Here is a 24,566-nt window from a genome sequence, read left to right on the forward strand (position 1 = left end):
TGGAGAATTATAACTGGAGAGCAGTATCTGGACCCTCTCATAAAATTCTTTGAAGAAAACTTAGTATATGGAGGTATTCTACAGTCATCACCAAAAAGAAAAAGAAAAGGAACACTCTATAGTGGAGAAAAATAAGCAAGAGTACATTTACTTTTTTTAAAAAAAAACACAGCCTTTGGATTATTTATTAGAGTATCTTACAATGTGCAAATCATATTTACTTTGAAATCTCATTCATATCAATTATTGTCAGAACTCTTTAAAATAATCAACAAGGATGGAAAGCTGCTGTGATTAGGCAATAGTGTTTTTTCAAACAGTTGTCTTGTAACTTTTCTTCCCTTCTTTCTCCACTTCTTAGACCTGCCCAGATTCTTTGAGGAACAAGGCTGCCAAATCTGATTGGTTACATGATATTTTCCTACCCAACATCACAGTCTTCATGGACAGGAGTCACTTCAGTGACAGTGAATGGAAGCGTATGGACCATTTTGCTCCACCGTTTGGCTTTATGGAGCTAAACTACTCATGTGAGCATCTCTATTATTGGGTGCATAGTATGGATTAAAAGCAAGACTACTTCTTCTGGTAGAAGGTATTAGAAGTCATATACATTAGAAGTCAGTTATCAATCCACCCAAAATCTCGCGATAAGGGAAAAGTCTGTATTCTCAGCGTGATCCTAAGAACAGAAGAAACAAAAGTCACTAGATTATTGACATGTGATTGCATTAATATCTACTACAAAATTTATTGGGAGTAATAGGGTTGGTTTACTATGCACCATGGGATGATGCCAACAATTATAGAGGGCGATGCCAACAATTATAGCCTTATTCTATGTCTTAAATTGTCATATCTCCCAGTGGTATTCTGCTTCGAAACCTGAGTGCAATATTACTGATCCTCAGGGCTAAATACATTGCCATTAAACACAAGGTTCCTTCATACAGAAAAATAGTGAGGAAAGATAAGATAGTAGTCTCTTTTTTTTAAATTTTTAAATTATCGGCCATTTATTAATAGTTTCTTTTAATTTCTTTTAATTGTTTATACTCTGTATTTTATTTCGGCTGTACACCGCCCTGAGTCCTTCGGGAGAAGGGCGGTATAAAAATTTAATAAAACTAAAACTAAACTAAACTCTTTTCTGATGACTAAATCAAGGCACAGGGTCATATGATTGTAGCACAGAACCAAGTTATTTGTGGGGGCCCTTATCTCCAATTATTTCTACCCATCCCACCTGATCTGACATAGCAGGCATGCTCCAAATCTCTTCTATGAATCGAATGAATTCCATTCCTCGAGGAATGGGGTCCTAAAAGTATGCCTTCTCTGTCATGGTCCCTACTTTATGAAAACACCTCACCTCCACCTCCAAAGACCCTCATGGTTTTCCATAAGGCCTTTAAGATCTGGCTATTTCTCCAAACCTTAAGTGAACATGATTCATATGATTTCAGCGTTGGGAGATTTTTTTCAGTTAAATCCCAATGAATTGTGCTATATTGATGGATATTACCTGTACCATTATTTTATTTATTATCATTATTGTTGCTGCTTTAAATTGTTGTTAGTTGTCCAGACTCATATGCTGAGAAAGATGGACATAAATAAAATTCTGCTGAAAGATTTGCCCTGGCTATAAGTTATCTACTAGGTATAATTTAATTTTTAAAACTCTAAATGTCTTAGGACACAATTATCTGCAGGAGCACATCTCCTGCTATGAACCTATCAGCTTACTTAGATTAGCTGGAAAAAACTCATCTGAAGGTGGTCCTGCTGCTAGAAAGTAAACTTTTGGAACTATGGAAAAGGATGTTCTCTTACATGGTTACCAGACTAAGAAACATGTTCCATAGGAGGCATGTTAATGAAGGTGTTTGGCTTTCATTCGGAGTAGAGCAATACCTCCGTGCAATAGATTAGATATGCAAGGGACCAAATTCCATTACAATATAATGATATAATTATATGCACATTATAATATTAGGCAAATGATTCACTTTTTTCTATTGCATCTGTGGGCAAATACTACAGAATGCAGGCAGAGGGATTGCTAGAAGGGGATGCATGCTAGGAAGTACAAGTCTCCTGGAATCTCGTACACCATAGCCAGGCTCCTTGGGAGAAAAAGCAGTGGGAGTGATTTATGATCTTCTCTGCCGGCTTCCCCATTGACTTTTCTTGTGGGAAGCTGGCAGGGAAGGTTACAAATGGCAATCATATGACCTTGGAACACTGCAACTAGCTTAAGTATGAGGTGGTTGACAGGTGCTTAGATCACAATTGCATGACTGGAGGGGTTTGGTCAGAATTTCAAGGACCGGTCATAAATACCCTCAGGCAGCACCACTGTAATTTTGAATGGCTGCTGAACAATCATAAACTGAAGACTGCCTGTATAACAATAGAACCTTGCATGTACCTCTTTCTCCTTCCTATACTTCAGTGATTTGGGGAAAGCATTTTAGTTTTTTATTTCCTAGTCAGGGTTATGAGATGACACTGACAATTCCAAATTCAATTTGTATCAGGGAAGATCACAAGTTCTATGCACAACTGAACTTTCAATGCTAAGACAAGATAATCAACGTAATATATTCTAATTTAGTTTTTCAGCTATGCCTGAATTGTTTGTTGAGTCCTACCCAGTTTGGATAGGCCTGCCTGATTTTATATAACCTGCTAGCCTCTTCCTATGAATAATTGTGTCTCATTTCTTTCCAGTGGTAAAAGAAGTGATATCCATGCTTCCTTCTAAACCCTACCATCACATTCTCTTTGCACACAACAACAGTCAGACCACCAAGTGCATCACTTGTGCAGTAGTAGGAAACGGAGGGATACTGAATAATTCCAGAATGGGCAAGGAAATTGACTCTCACGATTATGTGTTCCGGTAAGAGGAACTTTAGTTCTGCAGAAGGCCTGAAGTTGTATGCAGCTTTACCTATTAAGATGCCACAGACACAACTCTTCTGCTGCCATCCCTGAAGCATAGCTACTCCCTCCCCTCCAGCTTAGCTGCTGCATCATCTATGTTACAGCAGGAACTCTAGCCAGGTAGTCAGTCACCTTTCAGAAGACTGCTGGACACAGAAATAAAAAACAGCCCCCAAAGTGTACTGAAGTAGGCAGCTGTATTGGCCTTCTTTATATTCTGTGCTACAGCAAGATTTGCAAGTGCTGGCTATTTCCACCCCACTTTTCTTACCTCTACTGGGAGGAACAGAACTGGAAAATGGCTCTTCAGCTGCCACTCCATGGAGAGAAGTAAGCTTCTTTTGGGACTAGGAGAACTGGCACCAAATATACTTACTTCCCTCCTCCTCTTGCTGCTTTTCTTGTCACCTATTGATTACTAAAATAGATGGGAGATGTTTTTTTTATTAAGAGAAATGAAAGAGATGGGGTTTTTTTAAAACACAGAGTGGAAGCTCTGATTTGCCTAGTGTTAAGAAAGCAGATGGAGCTGAAACTCAGAGACCAGAGAAAGGTCTGTAGCAGCTTCAGTTGGCCAGGTGGACCCTGCTTCTAATCTTACCTTAGTCTGATGCTCAGTCTGTCAGTCCAGATCCATAGCTACTGCTGGAGGAAGCTGGAAAATATAACCTTTGAAGCAATTGCAGAAGAGACAGGCAGTAGTTACCTTTGCAGTGGGCCAGAATAGATAGAGGCAGGGGTGGGCTGCTGGGGGTTCGCAGGTGTTTGGGAGAACCTCTAGCTAAGATTCTGTGCAGTTCAGAGAGCCCACAACTCCTGGCTGGCTCCTCCCACTCCACCCCTCTACTCTCAGGAGTCCCCACGTGGCCCATTTTGGATGCAGCTAAGTGTAGAACGCGCACAGAGGCTCGGGGAGGGCAAAAATCAGGCCTACTGGAAGTTTGGTACCTCTTTCTGGCCTCCAGAGCCTGGGGAGACTGTTTTCACCCTCCCAGAGTCTCAAAGAAAGCCTCCGGAGCCTGGGGAGGGCAACCTCCACCTGCCATGGTGCAGGAGGCTGACTAGGCTATGCCCACCATGGCCACACCCCAGCTAGCAACTGGGCATAGAACTCCTAGCTAAAATTTTTGAAGCCCAACCCTGGGTAGAGGACAATACTGTGTGTTCACATTCTCCCCAAACAGTGAGCTATCTTCATGCCATGGCAAGCAGGATGTCAGAATGATTCCTTAGTTTACTCAAACAGGAGCCAGGAGTAGCCAGCTTTAGCTCCATTCTGCCAGTACCAATATAATGGTTTTTCTTGAACAACAAAGTGATTATTACTCTGATTGTCATATTTGATAGGCTGAGGTTTCTTTCATATCTATGCCTCCTGGCAAGGACCTTGGGAAAGTGAGCTGATTAACTATCAGCTCAGTTCTTCCATATGAGAGCAGTGTTGCAAGTTTCCTTCTAGAGCAGCAAGGAAGATGCATTCCCATTGATGGAAACTTTCATCTTGTTCCACCTCCTGGTCCCTACAAGTTCTTCCTGCATCCTAAGATTTTCTGGCACATCTTCCCAGACGACTTCTCCACAGTGACTGGCTGGGTTTGATTTTTTTCCCCCTTCTTCACATGAAAGAACAGCTATCTAGCTCCTTTTTTGTACTTTGCCATTGGCCAGCTGGAGGCACCAGAGGATGACTTATTGGAAGTGAGTAATCAGCACTGTGGAAATTAGACAGCAGGAAAAACTGTTGCTAGTGATTGGACACACAAAAGAGCCCACAGTGGTGCTCTGTGAAAGCTTAAAGCTAAGACATTCCCTAAGTCCAGTTGGAATTATGAGAGCAATTCTCACTCATCAACTGATGGGTATGCATCAGTGATTCGGACCGGTTCACAAGAACTGGTAGTAAAACTGGCGGGATGCTCCACCCACCGACCCAGACATGTGTAGAATGCGCATGCATAGACACGCGTGTGCACGGTCCCGTTATAAACCGGTAGTAAAGGTAAGTAGAACCCACGCCTGTTATACATGTATAGAATGTATCTTAATATTCCTGGAATCTTGCAAATTGTGCATATGTAATAATAATAATAATAATAATAATAATAATAATAATAATAATAATAATAATAATAATAATAATAATAATATTTTAATTTGTATACCACCCTTCTCCCGAAGGACTCAGGGCGGTGAACAGGCAGATAAAATACAAGCATACACAATAATTAAAACAACCCTTAAAAAACTGATTTAAATATGCCCAAAAATTAAAATAATATACACCCCCATAAAATTACAAAAATTTAAAAACCCATCACATTCAATTAAAATTAAAGATAAAAATCAAGCTAGTCCAGCCATCCGAAATAAATAGGTTTTAAGTTCGCGGCGAAAGGTCCTAAGGTCAGGTAGTAGTCGAAGCCCGAGGGGAAGTTCGTTCCACAGGGTCGGAGCCCCCACAGAGAAGGCCCTCCCCCTGGGGGCCGCCAGTCGACACTGTTTGGCTGACGGCACCCTGAGGAGTCCCTCTCGGTGGGAACGCACCGGACGATGGGAGATAGCGGCCGGCAGTAGACAGTCCCGTATCTGAAGTAGTTCCACTTGGCGTATAAACTTGGTGACTTTATATGATCTCTTTTACCAGAGTGAGCGGAGCTGTGATCAAGGGTTATGAAAAAGATGTGGGAACAAAAACGTCTTTCTATGGATTCACAGCCTACTCCTTAATGGCTTCAATTATGATTCTGGGGAATCGTGGATTCAAGAAGAGCCCTGCAGGAAAAGTAAGACAGATATCCTTATATTTCTCCTCCTCCTAGTGTGAACAGAAGTTGTGACAGCAACTTAGATTAGAAAACGTTAAACCTTCCTCCAAGTTTCACAAGCCAACTCTGGTTTATCCCTTTTTTCACCCAAGACTAGCAGAGAGTGCCCCGCCCTATCTTTTATGTTATGGCACTCCATCTGTTGCGCCCCCTCCCAGTGTATTTATGGCATGTTTCCTAGGATATCAAGTATCTGCACTTCCTGGAAGGGACAAGAGATTATGAATGGCTGAAAGCTCTTCTTCTGAACACCAATGTCAGGAAGGGATTTTTGGACTATTATGGGTGAGTAGTGCTATGCTTTCTGGGTAAGGACTCTCACAATGGACGGCAAGAGGGGTCAAATGACAACACATGCAGTGAACAAGGTCATCGTGCAAATGTTGTGATTTGCATAATCTCAAAACTTCAGATGTTGGGATACAAGTACATAATCGTACTGGAGATGTCTGATGACATTGCCGTGTCATTGTATGGTTTGCTATGGATGCTGCTGAGGAGGAAAATGCAGAAACGAATATGTATGAATAGAATATGGGCATAAGAATGCCTATTTGAAATGCATAAAAATAATGTAGCATAATATACCTCTTCAACTGAAAGCAGGTCCAATTGCAGAGGTTTATCTGTACTGTACTACAGGGAAAGGGCCGGAGAGAATGCCATTAAATATCAGGCAGCTCAGCGTCATTCCCTGGGGATGGGCAGCCCAAGCGGTGCGCGATAGGGGAGGAAGCAACAGGAGCTAAGCCTCCATCGATTAACATGTCTGAAGTAAAAACGACAGAGTAAAAACAACAGAGTTAATTAGAGGTGGGACGTAGGTGAATGGGCTTATCATGTGTGCAATGGCCAAATTGATCAATGATGCATAAAGGTGAATATCTCTTCAATTGTGGTTTTTATACTCTGACGATGTTAGCAGAAGCTAACGAAAGCTAAGTGGATAATATATTTAAGTTCCGGAGATCGCAATGTCTCTCTTCTTTTATAGCTACACTTGAAACTTGTATTTTAGGATAGTTCGCTATCTATCTATCTATCTATCTATCTATCTATCTATCTATCTATCTATCTATCTATCTATCTATCTATCTATCTATCATATTATCCAGGTGAAGTTCCGATCATCCCCAAAGAATATCTGGATCAGGACAAAGTAGTCTTTCAGTCTTTATTATCTAGCTATTTTTCTGCCTTGGCAGTGTGGAGAGTTATTCTTGACCTTGCATTGCTGACTCCTTGCAAACATTTTGAAGATCTTTCTTCAGTGTGTAAAACGTTAATGAATAAGGATGGCTGCATTTTCATAATTTATTAACATTTTGGCACACTGTGCCCACATCTCATTTGGCATAACAGAAAAATAACATTCCAAAGTAAGAACTCTGAAAACATTCCCCCACTCTCAATATTTTAATGAATAATCAGGAGACGAACCAGACAAAATTTAGACTAATTTTGTGAGTTCTGCTTTGAAGACTCTCTGGTGGGCCATCAATTTCCTGTTAATGAAAATAAATGGCAAAGAGCAGTGGTGAAATCCTCCGCGGGTTGCCATCAGTTTGCTGCCCGCGCGTGTGTGCTGCCCGCCAAATGCATGCTGTGTGTGTGCATGCGCAGTGCATGCCAAACACATGCTGCACATGTGCACATGCAGTGCGCACCAAACGTGGGCTTTGCATGGAAAAAGGAGCCTTTTGAAGGTAAGCAGACCAGTAAGGGTGGTAACAGCTGTGCTGTGTGATTTAGATTTGCTAGAAAGTAGGATTTTCTGCTTTCTAGCGAATATAAATCGCACTGCAGAGCTGATCGCTGGAAATACCGGTTTGGAGAAACTGGTAGCTTTTTTTTACTACCGGTTCGCCCGAACCAGTGAAAACTGGTAGCATTTCACCCCTGGCAAAGAGATTTAAAAAAAGTTTGAGTATAACAATTTTTATTGACTTTTTCGTACGGCTTATCCCTTCAGCCTTGTTGTGATGTGCTTTCTCCTGTTCTTACAATGGGAGTGAAGTGTGTTGTTTTAAAACCCACTGTCCAGTTTCTTGCCCTCTAGTGCCCTTTCCCTCCCTCACTAGGGACTTACATGGCACTTTGACCAACAACTTTAAGAGCATTCTGCAGTTGGTGGCCCAGCTGACTTTCACCATTGCAGTGGCCCTCCCCATTTCTTGCTAAAAACTCGTGGTCTAAAATGCCTGGAAATGAATACTTGCAGAGTTAAGTAAGATAAAAGACTGGGATTGCTTCTCTTATTCAATTATCCATTTCTATTTTGCTGAACGGACCAGTTTCTTTGCCTATAATTTTCAGTTCCCCCACAATTCTGTCAAAAATCAAGTAACATCAAATAATATTCACCATCACAGTAACATTTTAATAATTCCAAAAAGGAGGGGGGGAAAGCCCAGAAACACACAAATAAAAGTGGTTGACTTTTATTGGTTGACATATTTCCTGTGCACAGCTGCAATATTCCTTCCATGATTGACTAAGATGGAGGACCAAAGAGGAGAAGGACGAGCAAAGTAAGTTTTTGTATCATTGCCCGTTTCATAAAGGCTTTCATGGTAGAAGATGCTACAGCAACAGAAAGTCTGACCTCAGAGAAGAAATTTTACAAGGTCAATATTCCCTGAGTTGAAAAAAGAGACTTTTGCCAGTGATAGAGCAAGGTCTTATCATTTGGAGCCCTGAAGGCTGCCAATGTTTCCTAGGAATACATGGTTTTGTTTCATTTTCTGATGGAAAATGTTACTTTCCTTGACCTGATCTCAGCCTGCCTCAGGAATGGGATGGCAATATAAAGTAAACACTGAGAGAAAGAAAAATCCTCCACAAAGGATAAATGAACATCTCAGAGCCGTGTAGATGAACCCACAGTTAGGCTGGGTAGAATCCTAAGCAAATCAGAGGGAAGCCAAAACATGCATAAAGGTATAATTCAGGGGTGAAATCCAGCAGGTTCGGACAGGTTCTGGAGAACTGTTAGTGGAAATTTTGAGCAGTTCGGAGAACCTGCAAATGCCACCTCTGGCTGGCCCCAGAGTGGGGTGGGAATGGAGATTTTGCAGTATCCTTCCCCTGCCATGCCTACCAAGCCACGCCCACCAAACCAAACCACACCACACCCACCAAGCCACGCCCACAGAACTGCTAGTAAAAAATATTGGACTTCATCACTGGTATAATTAAAATACTGCCATTAAGCACGTATCTCCTGATATATGTTTTATACCACACACATTTTGCCATATGACTCTGGCCCCTTTTTAAACAATCACATTCCTTAAATTTTTTGCCACCTTCTTTCTTTTCAAAAAAGACTCTGTTGATCCACTATTTTTTTCTCACTTTTCCTTTTAATAATAGCTGTTATTTTATGTCAGTGTGACTTTAACCGAAGAATACAGTACAAAAATATACACACGCTTTGTTTTTCCCCATTCTGATCTTAGATACAGTGCAAAAAGATAAGACCTTGCATCATCACTCTAACTTATAGAAAAGCTGGCCAAACCAGCTTTGATTTGAACTGTACATAGTTTGCCTAAAGATATATTTTGTTTTTATAGACGAAGGCCCCGGGATAAATTTGACAATTTCAATTTGGATCAATACTTTGTGATTCATCCAGACTTTCTCAGATACACTAAAAACAGGTAAGACATAAGTGAAGTGAATTTCAAACCTCAGGTACAGTTTCTAGATTTAAATAAGCAGACTTAGCAATATGGATAGATGTGCAAAACAATGTCTTGTTTCAAACTTGCAGCAAAGTACAAAACATTCCACAAAATTATTACAAGTTGGCTGTATGCTATTGGAATGAAACATAAAACAGGTTGAGCATTCAATATCTGATCAAAACAAAACCCAAAATATTTTGTGTTCTGACTATATAGGAAACAATGAGAATTTGGAGCCAGCTGCTACTGCCTTCTTTTCATTCTAGGATTATAAGAATTAGATAGTGTTGGTAGCGTTTTATTGATTTATTAAAACTACAGGTAGTCCTCAACTTATGACCAGAATTAAGCCCCAAATTTTTGTTGCTAAGTAAAACATTTGTTAAGTGAATTTTGCCCTGTTTTATTACCTTTTTTGGCACAGTTGTATCACTGAAGTTAAATTAGTAACATGGTTGTGAAATTAATCTGGTTTTCCAATTGACTTTGTTTGTCAGAAGGTTGCAAAAGATAATCATATGACCCCGGGACACTGCAACGATCATAAATGTGAGTCAGTTGCAAAGTGTCAGAATTTTGATCACGTGACCATGGGGATGCGATAGTGGTCATAAGTGAAAAACGTTCATAAATCACTTTTTTCAGTGCCATTGTAACTTCAACAATCACTAAGTCAACTGTTGTAAATAAATACCTGTATTTATATGGTTATCTTCTTGCTAAATGGGTGGCTAACAAGGATTACAAATATCTAGGACAAGGAAAATGATAAAATATAAAATATAATGTGAAACACACTATACCGGCAACCAGATACGTAATACATGTTGCACAGCAGGCTCCTGTAACTTTCTGGTCCAGTGCCTGTGGGGGAAGAACTGCTCTGTCATCAGGGCGACAAATCAAATTGGGGAAGGCTGTTCCACAGGTCAGATGCTGCAACAGAGAATGCCACAAAGCTCAAATGGAAGAACATTTGACCAAACTTATGACTTTAAAAAACATCAACCTCTTACAACAAATCTCTGCTGAAAAGAATAAAAACAAGTTTCAAAAACATCTGAAAGTTATATTTAGATTCTCAACAGAAAGAACAGATAATGTTTCTTTAAGTAAACCTTCAGGGTCACTTACCCAACACATTAGGAGACAAAGAAAGCAGCTAAATTCTCTAGAATTTCTTTCAGACTTTGGTGATTAATTTGTTTTCTAAAAAATTGTTTATGTTTTTGTTTACATTTCCTTAGCTAAGTTTCAGAATTCAGGTACAGATTTTTATTTTTCAGCCTGTTTACCAGGTGCAATCCTAACGAAAGCAACAATATCATTCTGGGATAAACCAGCAGGTTGTTGGTGCTTCCTAACTGAAAGAATAATTACGTAATGTTATGATCAGATATGAGAGCATGCACAGGACAAAGTTCAGCATGTCAATCCTGTATTATTAATCTTTGTATTTGAATCTCAGGAGCAGTATAGTAAGAACTCCTGTGGAGACGACACAAACTTCTGAATCTTCCCTTTGCATTATTTCCCTGGGGATGGCAGTGGGGTGGGGGGGAAGAATCTCTGTTTCCATAGGATGCATCCATCCACCCACATGAACTCCAGCTTTCTTTAAAAACCAGCTAACCACACTAACCTGGAATGCAAGCATGCAACTATGGGCAGCCATTTTCTTCTGCTATGTATTTACCTGCATTTCCCACCCCTTCCCTCTTGATGTTCCATTCTCACATTGCTCCATCTACTCTCAGACAATGGTAGCAGGAACATGAGTAGTTCAAGCTCCTGAACTAGTCAGTATGAAACTTTGAAGTAAGGGGCGTACATAAGAGCACCAGCATGCCTACCATTCCTGTCCTAATGTTCCCTTTAATTGTATCCAATTCGTATGGTTATTTCATGCTTATACTTATATATACTGTTGTGTTTGACAAATAAATAAATAAATAAATAAATAAATAAATAAATAAATAAATAAATAAATAAATAAATAAATAAATAAATAAATAAATAAATAAATAAGAAGCCTAAACACAAACCACAAAACAGCAGCTCCATCCCAGTATTTGGAGCAGTCAGAACCCTCAAAACTAGGCCTCTGCTGAAATTTTCTTTCTTGCTTGGAATAAAATAGTGGGAGTTTTATTTTTTCAAAGCACCTGCACTCAGAACATTGAAACGGCTGTTTTGTGCTTGGCATGTTCCAAGGTTGGAACATTTTACCATCCCCAGCTGCCAGATTCAGTTGAGGATGGGATTCTTGGAGTTTGAGTGATCAGGCTGGCATTAAGCAAGATTTATCTGGAATGTAGTTGTGAAAAACGCAGTGTGTCTCCTGAAGCTATTCCTCCTTCACAGCCTTAAAGGTAGAGGACCACTTAGGCAACTTTAAATACAAACACAATTCATTGTGAGCATATGTCTATGATCAGTTTTAAGAATGCCTTAAGCATTCTTAAGCAGGTTGAATGCCTTTCAACCTGCTTGTTGAGTACTGAACAGCAGCTCATTCTCTGAGAAGGCCTCAAGGAGAGGAACTGCTCAGCTTTCATTGTCTCCCAGTGCTACCTGTTGAAATCTCCTTTTATAACTCACCCCAGGTTTTTGAAGTCCAAAAGTCTAGAAAAGCCCTACTGGCGCATTTATAGACCTACAACAGGCGCCTTCCTTCTTTTGACTGCACTCCATCTCTGTGATCAGGTAAGGGTTCAAAGATGCTGCATAGAATTTAAAGGTGAGCCACAAAGTTAACAGAGATATTTGTCTCTTGCACCATCCTTTAGGAAAAATGTATTTAGCAATCAGTGGATCTCCTGCTATTTTCAACATTTGGGTTTTTTTTTCTCTCTACTTCACTAGAAAAATGCCTCAGGGCAGGGATATATGCTTTTAGCCCTTGTCCTCCTGCATGACCACTTCTGTGCTGCTGTTCCTTTAATCATGTTCTTTCAACCCTTCCTTTCTTGATTTAAAACAACAGAAACCTCAAATTAAAACCCTTTCTGCCCAAGTGAGTTATCCTTGCACTGATTTATTTCATGAACGCCACATCTGCATGCCAGCCACATAATGCAGTTCTAATGCTTAACTTGTGGTTAAACCTTTTCTATTGCATGTCTTTTTAGTGAAGTTAATTTCAGTAAAAAAAAAAAATGTTTGAAGGAACTCTGAAAGTCCAAGGCTTCTTGAAGAGCAGATTTCCATAAGATAAGCTCATTTCTTTCCTCAATTTCCTCTACAGCTTTGCGAATTCTTGGATTCCTTTGACATCACCACAGAGTTAATTCACCATATCCATAGAGGGGCAAAGTCATATCCCACTCTTCTAAAAGGCTTTAAATTAATCTTGCCTTCTTCCTCTTCCCCTTTCTCTTTCAAATTTCAACTGTTAAGCACCCTTCCCAAGGTTATGTGCTACCCTTCCTCCTCATCTTCCAAAGCCACAATCCTTAGTTGCAGAAGAATGTTTGCTGAACTAGCTCAGATTTTTCTCCCCATTTGCTTTGCAAAGCTGGTTTGAAGTTGCCTATTTCCCCATCACTCATGGAAATGCTCTCCAGAGGAAGGACAAGGTGTGGATTACCGTATTTTTTGGAGTATAAGAACACATTTCCCCCCCTCCATAAAAGAGGGTGGAAATGTTGGTGCATCTTATACACCGAATACAGCCATTTTTTGCCTCCCGAAGCCCTGCCCTGTGCATCCTGTTTTTGTGAAAAACGGGCCCATTTTTCACAAAAACAGGGCCTGCAGAGGCTTTGGGAGGCCTGCAGAGTGCTCCTGGGGGCTGGGGAGAGCAAAAACTTTTTTTCTTGCTTACCTCTTCGAAGTCTTATGTTCTGAAAAATACGGTAGTTAATCACTGAGCAACTAAGAACTAAGCTTTACGGGCATTTACTCAGTGTCCTGGACAAAATATAAGAATATGTAAATCAATATCATAATGGTCACAGCTTTTTGGGCCCAGCACCTAGTTCTTGTTGTTTAAGGAATGCACGTTTTATCTAGATAACAAACATGCATACTTATATGTTTGTCTTCATCCATTTGAATTGCCTTTAAACAGCAAGTAGTTCAGAGGTGGGTTTCAGCAGGTTCTGACTAGTTCTGGAGAACCGGTAGCGGAAATTTTGAGTAGTTTGGAGAACCAGTAGTAAAAATTCTGACTGGCCCCATCCCCATCTATTCTCTGCCTCCCAAGTCCCAGCTGATCTGGAGGAAATTTTTGTAGTAACCTTCCCCTGGAGTGGGGTGGGAATGGAGATTTTACAGTACTCTTCCCCTGTCATACCCAAGCCACGCCCACCAAGCCATGCCACAAACACCAAGCCACACCCACAGAACTGGTGGTAAAAAAATTTGAAACCCATCACTGAAGTAGTTCTCCATTTTCTCAAATCAAAGCTCTATAATCTGTGGATAATGTGTGCCATACTTGGTTAGGTCTGTTGTCGCTTTACTATCTCTTGCAATTTATTCATTGCATTATAAGAGCTTTCTTTAAGATTGGGGAATCAGTGCTCTGGAGAGGATTGATCTTCCCCCTTCCATAAGAGTAGCATTTAATGTAGTTTTGCCTATTCTCCTCCATCATCCTTAACCCTGGAAGAAAGAGCAAATTGCCACTATCCCAGCCTTCAAACAAGCTTCCCATGGAGCTATGACAGTAAATCCAATGAGCTCATGGATTTATTTATTAAGTATTTCTCATGTATCTAACTAGGCTTTTTTTTTTCAAACCAACCACATTTATTTCCCTCCCCAATGATAATCCTTTGCTTTCCCAGGTAAGCGCTTATGGGTACATCACTGAAGGCTACCAAAAGTATTCAGATCACTATTATGATAAAGAACGGAAACGTTTAATCTTTTATACCAATCATGACTTCGATCTGGAACGGAAGGTATGGAAACAACTTCATGATGCAAATATTATGAAGCTCTATCAACGAACCTGATGGAAGCAGATTATGGACTCCTGACTGGAGTTGATTATTTTGCTATAGCGCAGAAACTCTTAAAACAGAGGTATTATTTGGACATGCTGTTATTAAGATGCACTAGTAATTTTTTTTTCTGAATGGTTCCAAAACACTTAAGGTATTTCCAAAAATATACATACCATGAACCATTATTATCCATCTAACACAAAAAGATACAGAACGATTATGCAATTTAAGAGCATAATTTAATGTAGGAATAATTAAATCCTGAGTATTTGATTACACTTAGGAGAAGGGTAGTGTCACAGGCAATTTATGATGTCTGACCACTTTTTTCCAAATGTTCAAAGAAATTCTTGATACTTGAGATTAGAATTAATAAACTTGACTCCAAATAACCACTAAATGGGAGCAAAGGGATACAGATAACTTAGGTGCTACCTAATGGCCCTCCCGATAATTGGAGCCCTGATATACTTGCCCTACCTGAAATACTAGTCTTGAACCCTATTTGAATAAATGTGAACATTTTTTTTCTTCATCGGTAGAGAAACAAGAACCATGATTGCTTAGCTTTAATGTGAAGCCATTACCTTTTAATATGAAAATGGATTTGGTTTAACAGTAAAGAAAATTTTTCATACGTAGATTATGAGGAGTGTTCTTTCTTTGCTCTAAAATCAAGTTAGAAAAAATGGTGAAGCAGATATTTTATTTATTTATTTATATAAATCAAACTTATCAATTGCCCATCCCCCTCACAGAAGGGTTCTCATATTTTGCACCTAAAAGGGTCTCATCAGTGGTGGGATTCAGATAATTTAACAACCGGTTCTCTGCCCTAATGACCAGCTGGGTAGACGTGGCTCGATGGTCATGTGACCATGTGGGTGTGGCCAACTCAATGTCACTCATGTTGTGACACCTTAGCTGTTACAATATAATAAGGGTTAGCCAGAGAGGCAGTTTCTGTAAACAGGGCAATAAAGATTAGGCTAGAAACAACACCAGAATGTTTCCTTCCTGCCTTCCTTACAGGATTAGCCCTGTAAAGTAAACAAAATAAGATTTCTTCCAATAACCGGTTCTCCGAACTGCTTGGAAAGTTAACAACCGGTTCTCCCAAATAGGTGCGAACTGGCTGAATCCCACCCCTGGGTCTCATTGAATCCCTGGAGTTTTAAGAGACCACGAAAAATTCCCTTATGACTCCCTGCAAAGCTGCTGGCTAATAGAGTAGGCACAACTAAGCAAGATGACCTAAATTAAAGGACACTCCTATATTGGAAAGAAGAGAGGAGTAAAATTTATTTCTCTCTTCTTGCTAGTGGGAAATTAATGTAATTTTTTAGATTTGCTTAACTTTTTGATTTCCAGTGGAGAACTGCAAATAACAATAGGAATGCCTTTCTTCCTGATATTTGGGGGTGTGAAGTTGGAATTTGCAAAACCATTTGTTATATTTGCCATCTCTCTAATAAAGACTGTTCTCTAGAGAGAGGTTTCCCCATCCTTCGCATTTGGTTGCTTGTGCTCAAGAGTAGAGCTTCAAGCTTTTGAGTTCTCAGTAGGGTAGCAAGGAGTTATTGTTCGACTTCCCACTCTGGAATCCAAATCATGCCACATTGCTCCAGGTTGCTAAGTGACAACTGTGTCCTGGTATTCTTCAAGCCTGAATAGGACCTTTACAATTTCCAATAAGTTTTGTTTTTCAAATGTTTTTCTCTGTAGAGGCCCCTTTCTCCCTTGTATTTTTCTGTTGCAGAGAGGGCATTAATCTTAGTCTCCTTCACAACATGGAAGATGGTGGAAAAGTCCTTTAGAAAGTAATTTACAAACCTTGGAATAAATAAGGATATAGAACAAAGATTATCTGAATGGTCCAGATCATCTCCATATTGTTTCATACAAGATTACATAAATGGTTTGAGATCAATAATAGTTCTAATGGAATAGAAATCATGATTTCATAGGATCCAGAAACAGTTAAAATATCACATAAATTTCATCTTTACAGTAAAATTGGAAATTGGATCAACTGAAAATTTTATATCAGAAACAATCTGATGATATTAGGGTGGGTTGGATTCTATTTTATAATTAGAGAGGTACTGAATTTACCAATAACCCAAACATGTAATTGCACATCATGGTTACAAATGGGTACAGTTAGTGCAAAGATTTTCAATCAGGATTTTTTACACTTCCTATTGGTTGTTCATCTGCTGCAGTCTAGTGTAAGAGATCCCTGTTTCAGGTATCCGGGATGTACTGCATATGCTTACTGGCCTTCAATAATGCACAGATAGAAATAAATGCAGCACAAATCACTTGTTATTGAAGATACATTATTCAATTTCAGTCCTCCCAAGTTCCCAAGCTCAAGAAAAAAACAGTGGAGATTCTAAAAATGCCTTTTTATTGTTGTAGGGTATAATGACCGAATCTTGAAGTCTGATAGAGTTTCTTTCTGCCCCTGAAACAGAATCAAAGTGACGTTATTTTGAGTTTCTATCTCATGCTTTTTCTTGTGATTAAACAGCTGTTTCTTCTCCATTTGTTTCATTGCTCTCTTCCCCCTTTCCAAGGCCAGATCTCCATTTTTTTTACAATCAGCAAAAATATATATTCTATTTATATTCTAGGCTAATCTATACAAGTATTACCCAGTTATAGGTAGTCCAGCACATGACAAAAAACATTTGTCCACCTGGGGCTTGACTCAGAGCAGAGACCGTGGAAGCTTTTCCAGTCTGAAAAGTTTTCTTATATGTTTTCCTCTTAAGGATTCTATGCAGGGGTAAAATCCAGCAGGTTCTGACAGTTTCTCGAGAACCAGTAGCGGAAATTTTGAGTAGTTTGGAGAACCGGCAAATACCACCTCTGGCTGGCCCCAGGGTGGGGTGGGAATGGGGATTTTGCAGTATCCTTCCCCTGGAGTGGAGAGGGAATGGGGATTTTGCAGTATCCTTCCCTGCCACGCCCACCAAGCCATGCCCACAGAACTGGTAGTAAAAAAAATTTGGATTTCACCACTGATTCTATGTCCTAAACTTCACTTTTTGCCAGCATGTTTCAGGAAGCATACACCCATTAAAATTCAAACGTGGACAATAGAACAAACCATAGTGAAACCCAGCATGCCTTGGCATGATACATGAAACTAGCCACTGCCCAGGGAGATGATGAATTTCATCAGATTTTCAAGCAAAAGCTGACCCACTAAGATTCTATAGCAGCAGACTGCCTGCACTACTGTATGTTTGATCTAGATGATCTTTGATGACCTTTCCGATTCTGGGCATTTTACTAGTGCTTACTATGAAAATGCAGGAAAATCGGGTTTTATAAATAGCAAAAAACTCATGACTAAATTGGACAGAAAGGCAGGGAAGGAAGACAAAGAGAATATAGTAAATCTGATTCTAAAGACGTTTCCACTGGACAGCAGAGCTAAACTCAGCAAAGAAACCAATAAGGTTGCTATAATTTGCTTGTATTGTTTATAGTCAAGGCTCTTAATGCTACTACTAATAATAGATGTAATGTAATGGCAGTAAGAACTATGGCAATATGGTGAGTGGAAGACAATAATGAAAAAAATATAACTCTCCAGATGTTATTTGAAAAGTTGTTTTTTGTTGGGATGGTCAAAGATAATAGGTGCCATCAATTGTCATGCACCAGCACCAGATTCCCCACGGTTGGAAGGTGGAGAAATCTGGAAAATAGGGCATGGTTTTCTGAAATACTCAAATAGGTATTTTTGAATTTGAACATCAAAGGTACAAATAAATAGTACTCGGTGGCCAGTTCCCCATCTGACCCTCACATGCCTATTATTTGCCATTTCCACAAGTCTCTTGGCTAGTAGTTTAAAACTACTGAACGTAGTTTAGATTTCCTTTGGAATTTATAAAATGGATCAAGATATATGAGTCGCCTACATCTAAAATGAAGGTTAATGGTATGTTTTCTCCTACTTTCTCACTATTTAGAGGAACTAGTCAAGGATGTCCACTTTTATGAATTCCAAAGGAAACCAAAACTTGTCTAGTATGGTAAACATGTATTGTTTATATATTTTGTCAAAGGCTTTTTCAGCAACTAATGATAAAATTACAAATTGTTCTTTACCTTTATTCAAATCTCTTATGTCTATAATTAACCTCATGTTGTCTGCTGCTTGCTGAGTTTTTATAAACCCTGCTTGATCATTCTTAACAACAAACAATATCACTTGTTATAATATATTTGCTAACACTGCTGTTGATATTTTTGTATCAACATTAATCAATGAGATTGGATGATAATTAGCACTTGGAGTGTGATCTTTACCGGAGTGTGATCTTTGGTATAACTGTAATATAAGCCTGGTTAAATGCTGCTGATAAAATTTCCTTATCAAATATCTCATCATACAATTAACTAAGTTTTGGCACCAAAAGATCTATAAATGTTTTATACCATTGAATAGGAAATGCATCCAATCCTGGTGTTTTACCACTTGCCTTGATTAAAATTATTTGTTTACTCTCTACCTTAGTCAGAGGAGCAAATAAAAGTTGTTTTTGTTTAGAATTAAGTGAGGTAAATTAACTTATTTAAAAAAGTTAATATTTTCAATATATTCAATATATTCTCTGGTTTGCTATATAATTCTAAATAGAATTTTAAATATTGTCAATTTATATCCATTGAAGTTTTATATATTTTCATTTCTAATAAGTGGAATCAGTGCCCTATTTTTTTATTTATTTTTGGTCTAAGTGATTAGCTATAATCTTATTCTTCTCTCAATATCTTTATCATAAACATAAAGCATAAATTCTGTATTTGTGATATTATAGTATATTATAGCAATATCCTATACTTACTAGGTTTTGGGAGAAAATAATGGATTATATAAATATGGTTGTGGAACAAGAGCTAAAACTTTCAGAGGATAACATTCTTCTAAAATTACATATCTAGTACTTGGAATTTGACAACCAGACAATGTAAATGTATTCTAGGTGCCCTTACTATGGCCAAGACTGATACTGCAGCATTGGAAAAATAAATGTATTGCTTCATTCATTCAATGGAATGAAGATATGATTGCATTTGCCACTATGCGCAGGTTGCACATAGACTTTGTATGGAAAAGTAAAACGAAATGTGGGACTTATTTATACAAAATACAGATAGGTTATAAAAAGAGTTGTACAGGTGTACTATAAATATATGCATACATGATTAATATTTGCATTGGATAAGTATATATAGCATTGTAACTGTTTACTGTTATATCATACTATTTTTTTCTTTATTGTAATTTTTCACTTTTTTGTTAAAGCATCTTGTTTCTTTTTCTTTGACAGTGTATGTATCACAGTTATCTTCATGTTCCTTTTTTTCTTTTGTTATTAATTTAAAAGCAATAAATAAATAAAATATATCTGAAACTTACATGTTTTATATTTACTTTTATTAAAATCATTGAGTTTGCCATTTTTAATCATACTAAATCTGAAGATATTATTTTTTTTATTATTATTTAGAGGATTTATATTGCCACTCAATTCAGACGATGGAATTCTGGATTCTTCTTTACAAAATTCTTTTAATTAATTTATCCTAAATAATTTGGTGTTGTCAGTATTCCTGGGTATCTGTCATCCCTAACAAAATTAGTTCCAAAGCTGATTTCATGTCACTGTTTCCATTTCTTTGTGAGGGCCCATCTTCTGTTTCCAGTTCATGAACAAGTCACTAGTCCATATGAGGGCTTCTCCAGTTTTCCCAAGGCTTTTTCAGGGTGACTTTAGTGCAGAATTTCACCAAAAGGTTATTGAAAATGGAAGTAATCATCTGCAAGTTTAGTTGTGCATGCATGTTGGTTCATTCTCTCACAAGAATTTTAAATGGTGACTGTCTGAGGCAGAGGTTTCCTTTACAGTAGTAGTATGAATTTTATTTTGGTAAGACTGATCATGACTCTGAGGGATTATTTTCTCTTTAATAATATTTTGACCGATTTATAGTAATTTATATACTATTTATTAATTTATGAGTTAATTAGCTTTTAAAACCTTTCTAACAATTCTGCTGTAACCAATCAAATGAGAGAGAGATTTGCAAAACATAAAAATAAAAAACAGGTGGGATATTTAACTAAACTCTTGGATAGTTTCTGAACTAGAAATCTTAGGTCAGTTACATGTTTCGCTGGAGATTTTTACCTGACAAACAATGATACAGATGAAGAAAAGGTTTTTATTTATTTGGGAAAGCGATATGGCCACTCATCTTAAGCAAATAATTCTGGATGGATAACAATACAAGCTAATATAAAGCAATAAAAATACAATTAAAACCCACCATAATTCATACAAAATACACCAGTTTGTTAGAGAAGCCCACTGAAATGAATTTTTTTCCTATGTCGGCTACTAAAATAAGCAGCCCTAGGACAAAATATTAACTTTGGTAGAGGTTTATAGAATTATCTCTTGAGACACAAAGAAATTATTCAATCTTAATTGTCGCTCTACAGGGAACTGTTTCACTATCTGGATCTTACACTGGTTTCCCTTACTGTGGTAAGCAATTATACTATTTATAAAGTTTGGTTTTCTTGTATTGTGTAAACTCAGCTATTATTTATATCCTATTCTGTTTTATACAACTGAAGGCTGAAAGCCCATCTTCTTGTTTGTCCATAGCAACAACCCTGTGAGGTGGGTGGGGCTGAGAAAGAGTGATCCAAAGTCATCCAGCTGATTTTAATGCCTAAGGGAGGACTTGAACTCACAATCTTCTGGTTTCTAATCTAGGCCTGAATCACTGCACCAAATAAATGTGACAAATTCTTTTCACATTTCAAAGTTATGCAAGACCAACCATGGCTTATTTGATAAACATAACTCAACAATATATGAACTTACTGAGAAAGAATCAGGAATGGAACAGAACTCAAATGGAGCTAAATCCAGCCAGGTAGCAGGCTTCTTGCTCATGCTGACATTTTGATCAGTTACTCTGTGTAAGCTTTGCAAAGAGAGATCTAAAAGGCTCATAGATATGAAGGTTTAGCTGGGCCAAGAATCTTAAAAAGAGAGATAGCATCATCTGGTTAAAAAGGTTTTGAATTTGAATTCTCTCAGCCTAGTCTACTTCATAGAGTTGTTATAAAGATAACATTAAGGGAGAACCACATGAGATCTACTGTCAGATGCAAGCAACCAGAACAGTTTCAGTAATGAATCAGGTAAGTTTCTTTATTGTTGATTGTCAGTTTATAAAAATCTCGCCAGATTGTCCATCTTCCCTTGTGGAAGCCTGATGTGGACATAAGTTTCCTCCCCTGCATGGCCTTTAAGCTGTAGTATCTTTTAACCGTATATATCTTTTAATATCTTTTAACATTAAGGCTTCATCTCCTTCAGCTGATGGTTCCATCAAAACAACCTTGAAATTCATGAAAAAGAGAATATGCCCAGCAAAAGCATGATTTTTTTTAAAAAAAGCCAAAGGTTATCCAGGCAGCTTTATTTGTTATATTTATACCCTGGAAAATACAGGATATTCCAGAAAATATCATAATAGCTGACTGCAGAATTATCAAAGCTAAACACGAGGGCACCTATTTCCAGGCCTATACTGCCTGCCCCATATTGTAGAAAGTTAGCACCTACCCCTTTCCTAGAATGAAATATTTTAAGAAATATTTTTAAAAAGGCATAATATTATATTTCCCTGGATGATAAATTAAGAAGCATGCTTTGAGGGAGAAAGCAGTCCCCACCTTTCTTAATAGCCCACAGCAGATGTCAGCACGTAAGAGATAAAGAGATAGGTAACTCTATTCATAGACAAAGCAAATACTGCAAGCAGAAATCCATTCAAGACAGTATATTTTGAAATTCCCTGCAAGGTCTGAACAAAGATAGGATTAGCTTTCAGCCACAATTAGCCAACGCCCCTTCATTGAATCAGCAGTCCAAATTTCAACCAAACTTGGCTCATACAAACACTTAGGATTTGTACTTTGCCTATAATAGCCAGCTATGACCCCTACGTAACCCTACATGGCCCCATGGGAGTCTGACAACAGCCAATAGAATATATGTTCTTCCACAGGAACAGGAAGCTCAAGTGCAAAGCCCAAGAAAAGGTATTTAAAAACCCCTCTCAACTGCATGCGGTTAGCTGCCCAGAACCCTGTTTTCAATCAGCCTCCAGCCTCCATTTTGTCTTTAGTGCCTTTCTTCCGGTTGGAACTGAACCAGATGGCTATTTCTTCCAACAATATGAAAATGCCCCCCCCCCCCATTTTACTCTTTCATAGTCCTTTTAATCAATATTTATCTTAATTTTGGGAAGGTTTCAGGGTTTAAGGTAAATCAGAAAAAGACAAAAGTGATAATAAAAAATATGGCCAGACAACAGAAAGAAAAACTAGAGGAAATAACAGGATTTGAAATTGTAAAGAAGGTTAAATACTTAGGGGTCTATATTACATCGTCAAATGTGAAATTGTATAAGAATAACTATGAGGTTTTATGGCAAAAAGTTCAGAAGGAGTTAATTGTTTGGAAAAAATTGCAATTATCTTTGCTGGGGAGAATTGCTGCTATTAAAATGAATGTTTTACCTAGATTTTTATTCCTCTTTCAGATGATACCAATAATTAAGAAAGATAAGAATCTTGAGGAATGGCAGAAGGGAATTAACAAATTTATATGGGAAGGTAAAAAAGCTAGGGTTAAAATGAAAATAATTCAAGATTCTCGGGAAAGGGGAGGTTTAAAAATGCCCAATTTTAAATTATACTATGAAGCAGCTGCTCTCTCTGCAATAAGTGATTGGTTTAATTTAACGGAGGAAAGAATTTTGAATATAGAAGGTTATGACTTGCTATATGGATGGCATGCATATTTAATTTATGACAAAAAAGTGGATAAGGCCTTTAAAAATCATGTGTTAAGAACTGCTCTTCTGGTTTGAAAAAATACTCTTATAAACTAAATTATAAGGTTCCTATATGGGCAAGTCCTAGACATACAATAGAGAATATAAATATAGAACAGAATCAGGAAATGATTACATATAAAGATCTTTTGTATACTGAAAGAGGTAATTTGCAATTAAAATCTCTGCACGTACTAAAAGAAGAAGGGAAAAATTATACTTGGTTTCACTATGAGCAACTACGTGCTAGATGGAAGGAAGATCAGAAAATTGGTATAGAGCAGAACGAGGGAAATTTGGTAAAGCAAATTAGAAATCAGTCTCAGGAGCATATAAAGAGATTGTATAATGTGTTACTTGAAACAGATTCTGAAAGGGACTTGGTAAAGGACTGTATGATAAATTGGGCACAAAATTTTCAGGAGCCAATATTATTGGAAACTTGGGAAAAAATTTGGGTTAGAAATGTTAAATTCACGCAGGCACAGAATCTGAGGGAAAATTTTTATAAAATGTTTTATAGATGGCACTTAGATCCTAAGAAGTTATCGTGTATGTACCCAGATATGCAAGCAAAATGTTGGAGATCTAATTGTGATGATGCTACATATTTTCATATTTGGTGGACTTGTAAGGATATAAAGGCCTTTTGGATAAAAATTTGGTGGATTTTACAAAATGTTTTGAAAAAGAAGATAAAGTTCCTGCCGCAATTTTTTTTGTTGGGAATTATTACGGACTGTACAGTAATTGAGACTAAATTGATTTTAAATCTAATAACAGCAGCAAGATTATTAATAGGACAATACTGGAAGAAAAAAGAAGTACCTACAATAGAAGAATGGATATTGAAAGTTGCCAATTTGGCTGAGATGGCGAAGATATCAGCCTTTTTGAAAGACAATACACAAGAAAGATACTTAAAGGAATGGGAAAAATGGATTGATTATATTCAAAGTAGATATCAGACTAAGAGTTATCAGACTGTTTTTGAATGATTATGATGTATTATTTTTGATTGTTTTCGGGGGAAGTTAGGAATTGATGATTGTAGGGGTATAATTAAGTTGGGACGAAATTTTTTTACCATATGTTTGTTTTATTTTTAACTATACCTTGTGCTCGATCCGGGAATTCGGGGGGGGGAGGGGGGTTGTGAAGGGAGGGGGGAGGGGAGGGGGGGGAAAGGGAAA

At 37.9% G+C, this 24,566-nt stretch overlaps 1 protein-coding gene across 1 annotated transcript in view; it reads left to right on the forward strand.

Moving 5' to 3' along the window:
• The window catches only part of ST6GALNAC1 (ST6 N-acetylgalactosaminide alpha-2,6-sialyltransferase 1), a 42,955-nt gene extending 18,596 nt beyond the window's left edge, over nt 1-24,359 (forward strand). The window contains exons 3-11 of the mRNA XM_058170205.1: nt 362-530; nt 2,737-2,908; nt 5,597-5,735; nt 5,959-6,062; nt 9,356-9,442; nt 12,076-12,175; nt 14,263-14,379; nt 20,957-21,002; nt 23,897-24,359. Of these exons, the coding sequence (XP_058026188.1) occupies nt 362-530; nt 2,737-2,908; nt 5,597-5,735; nt 5,959-6,062; nt 9,356-9,442; nt 12,076-12,175; nt 14,263-14,379; nt 20,957-21,002; nt 23,897-23,907 (945 nt within the window). The 3' untranslated portion in view covers nt 23,908-24,359. The remainder of the gene's footprint in view (nt 1-361; nt 531-2,736; nt 2,909-5,596; nt 5,736-5,958; nt 6,063-9,355; nt 9,443-12,075; nt 12,176-14,262; nt 14,380-20,956; nt 21,003-23,896) is intronic.
• Nucleotides 24,360-24,566: the final 207 nt, after the last annotated feature.

The sequence above is a fragment of the Ahaetulla prasina genome, chromosome 2 (genome assembly GCF_028640845.1).
Source record: "Ahaetulla prasina isolate Xishuangbanna chromosome 2, ASM2864084v1, whole genome shotgun sequence".
NCBI classification, from domain to species: domain Eukaryota; kingdom Metazoa; phylum Chordata; class Lepidosauria; order Squamata; family Colubridae; genus Ahaetulla; species Ahaetulla prasina.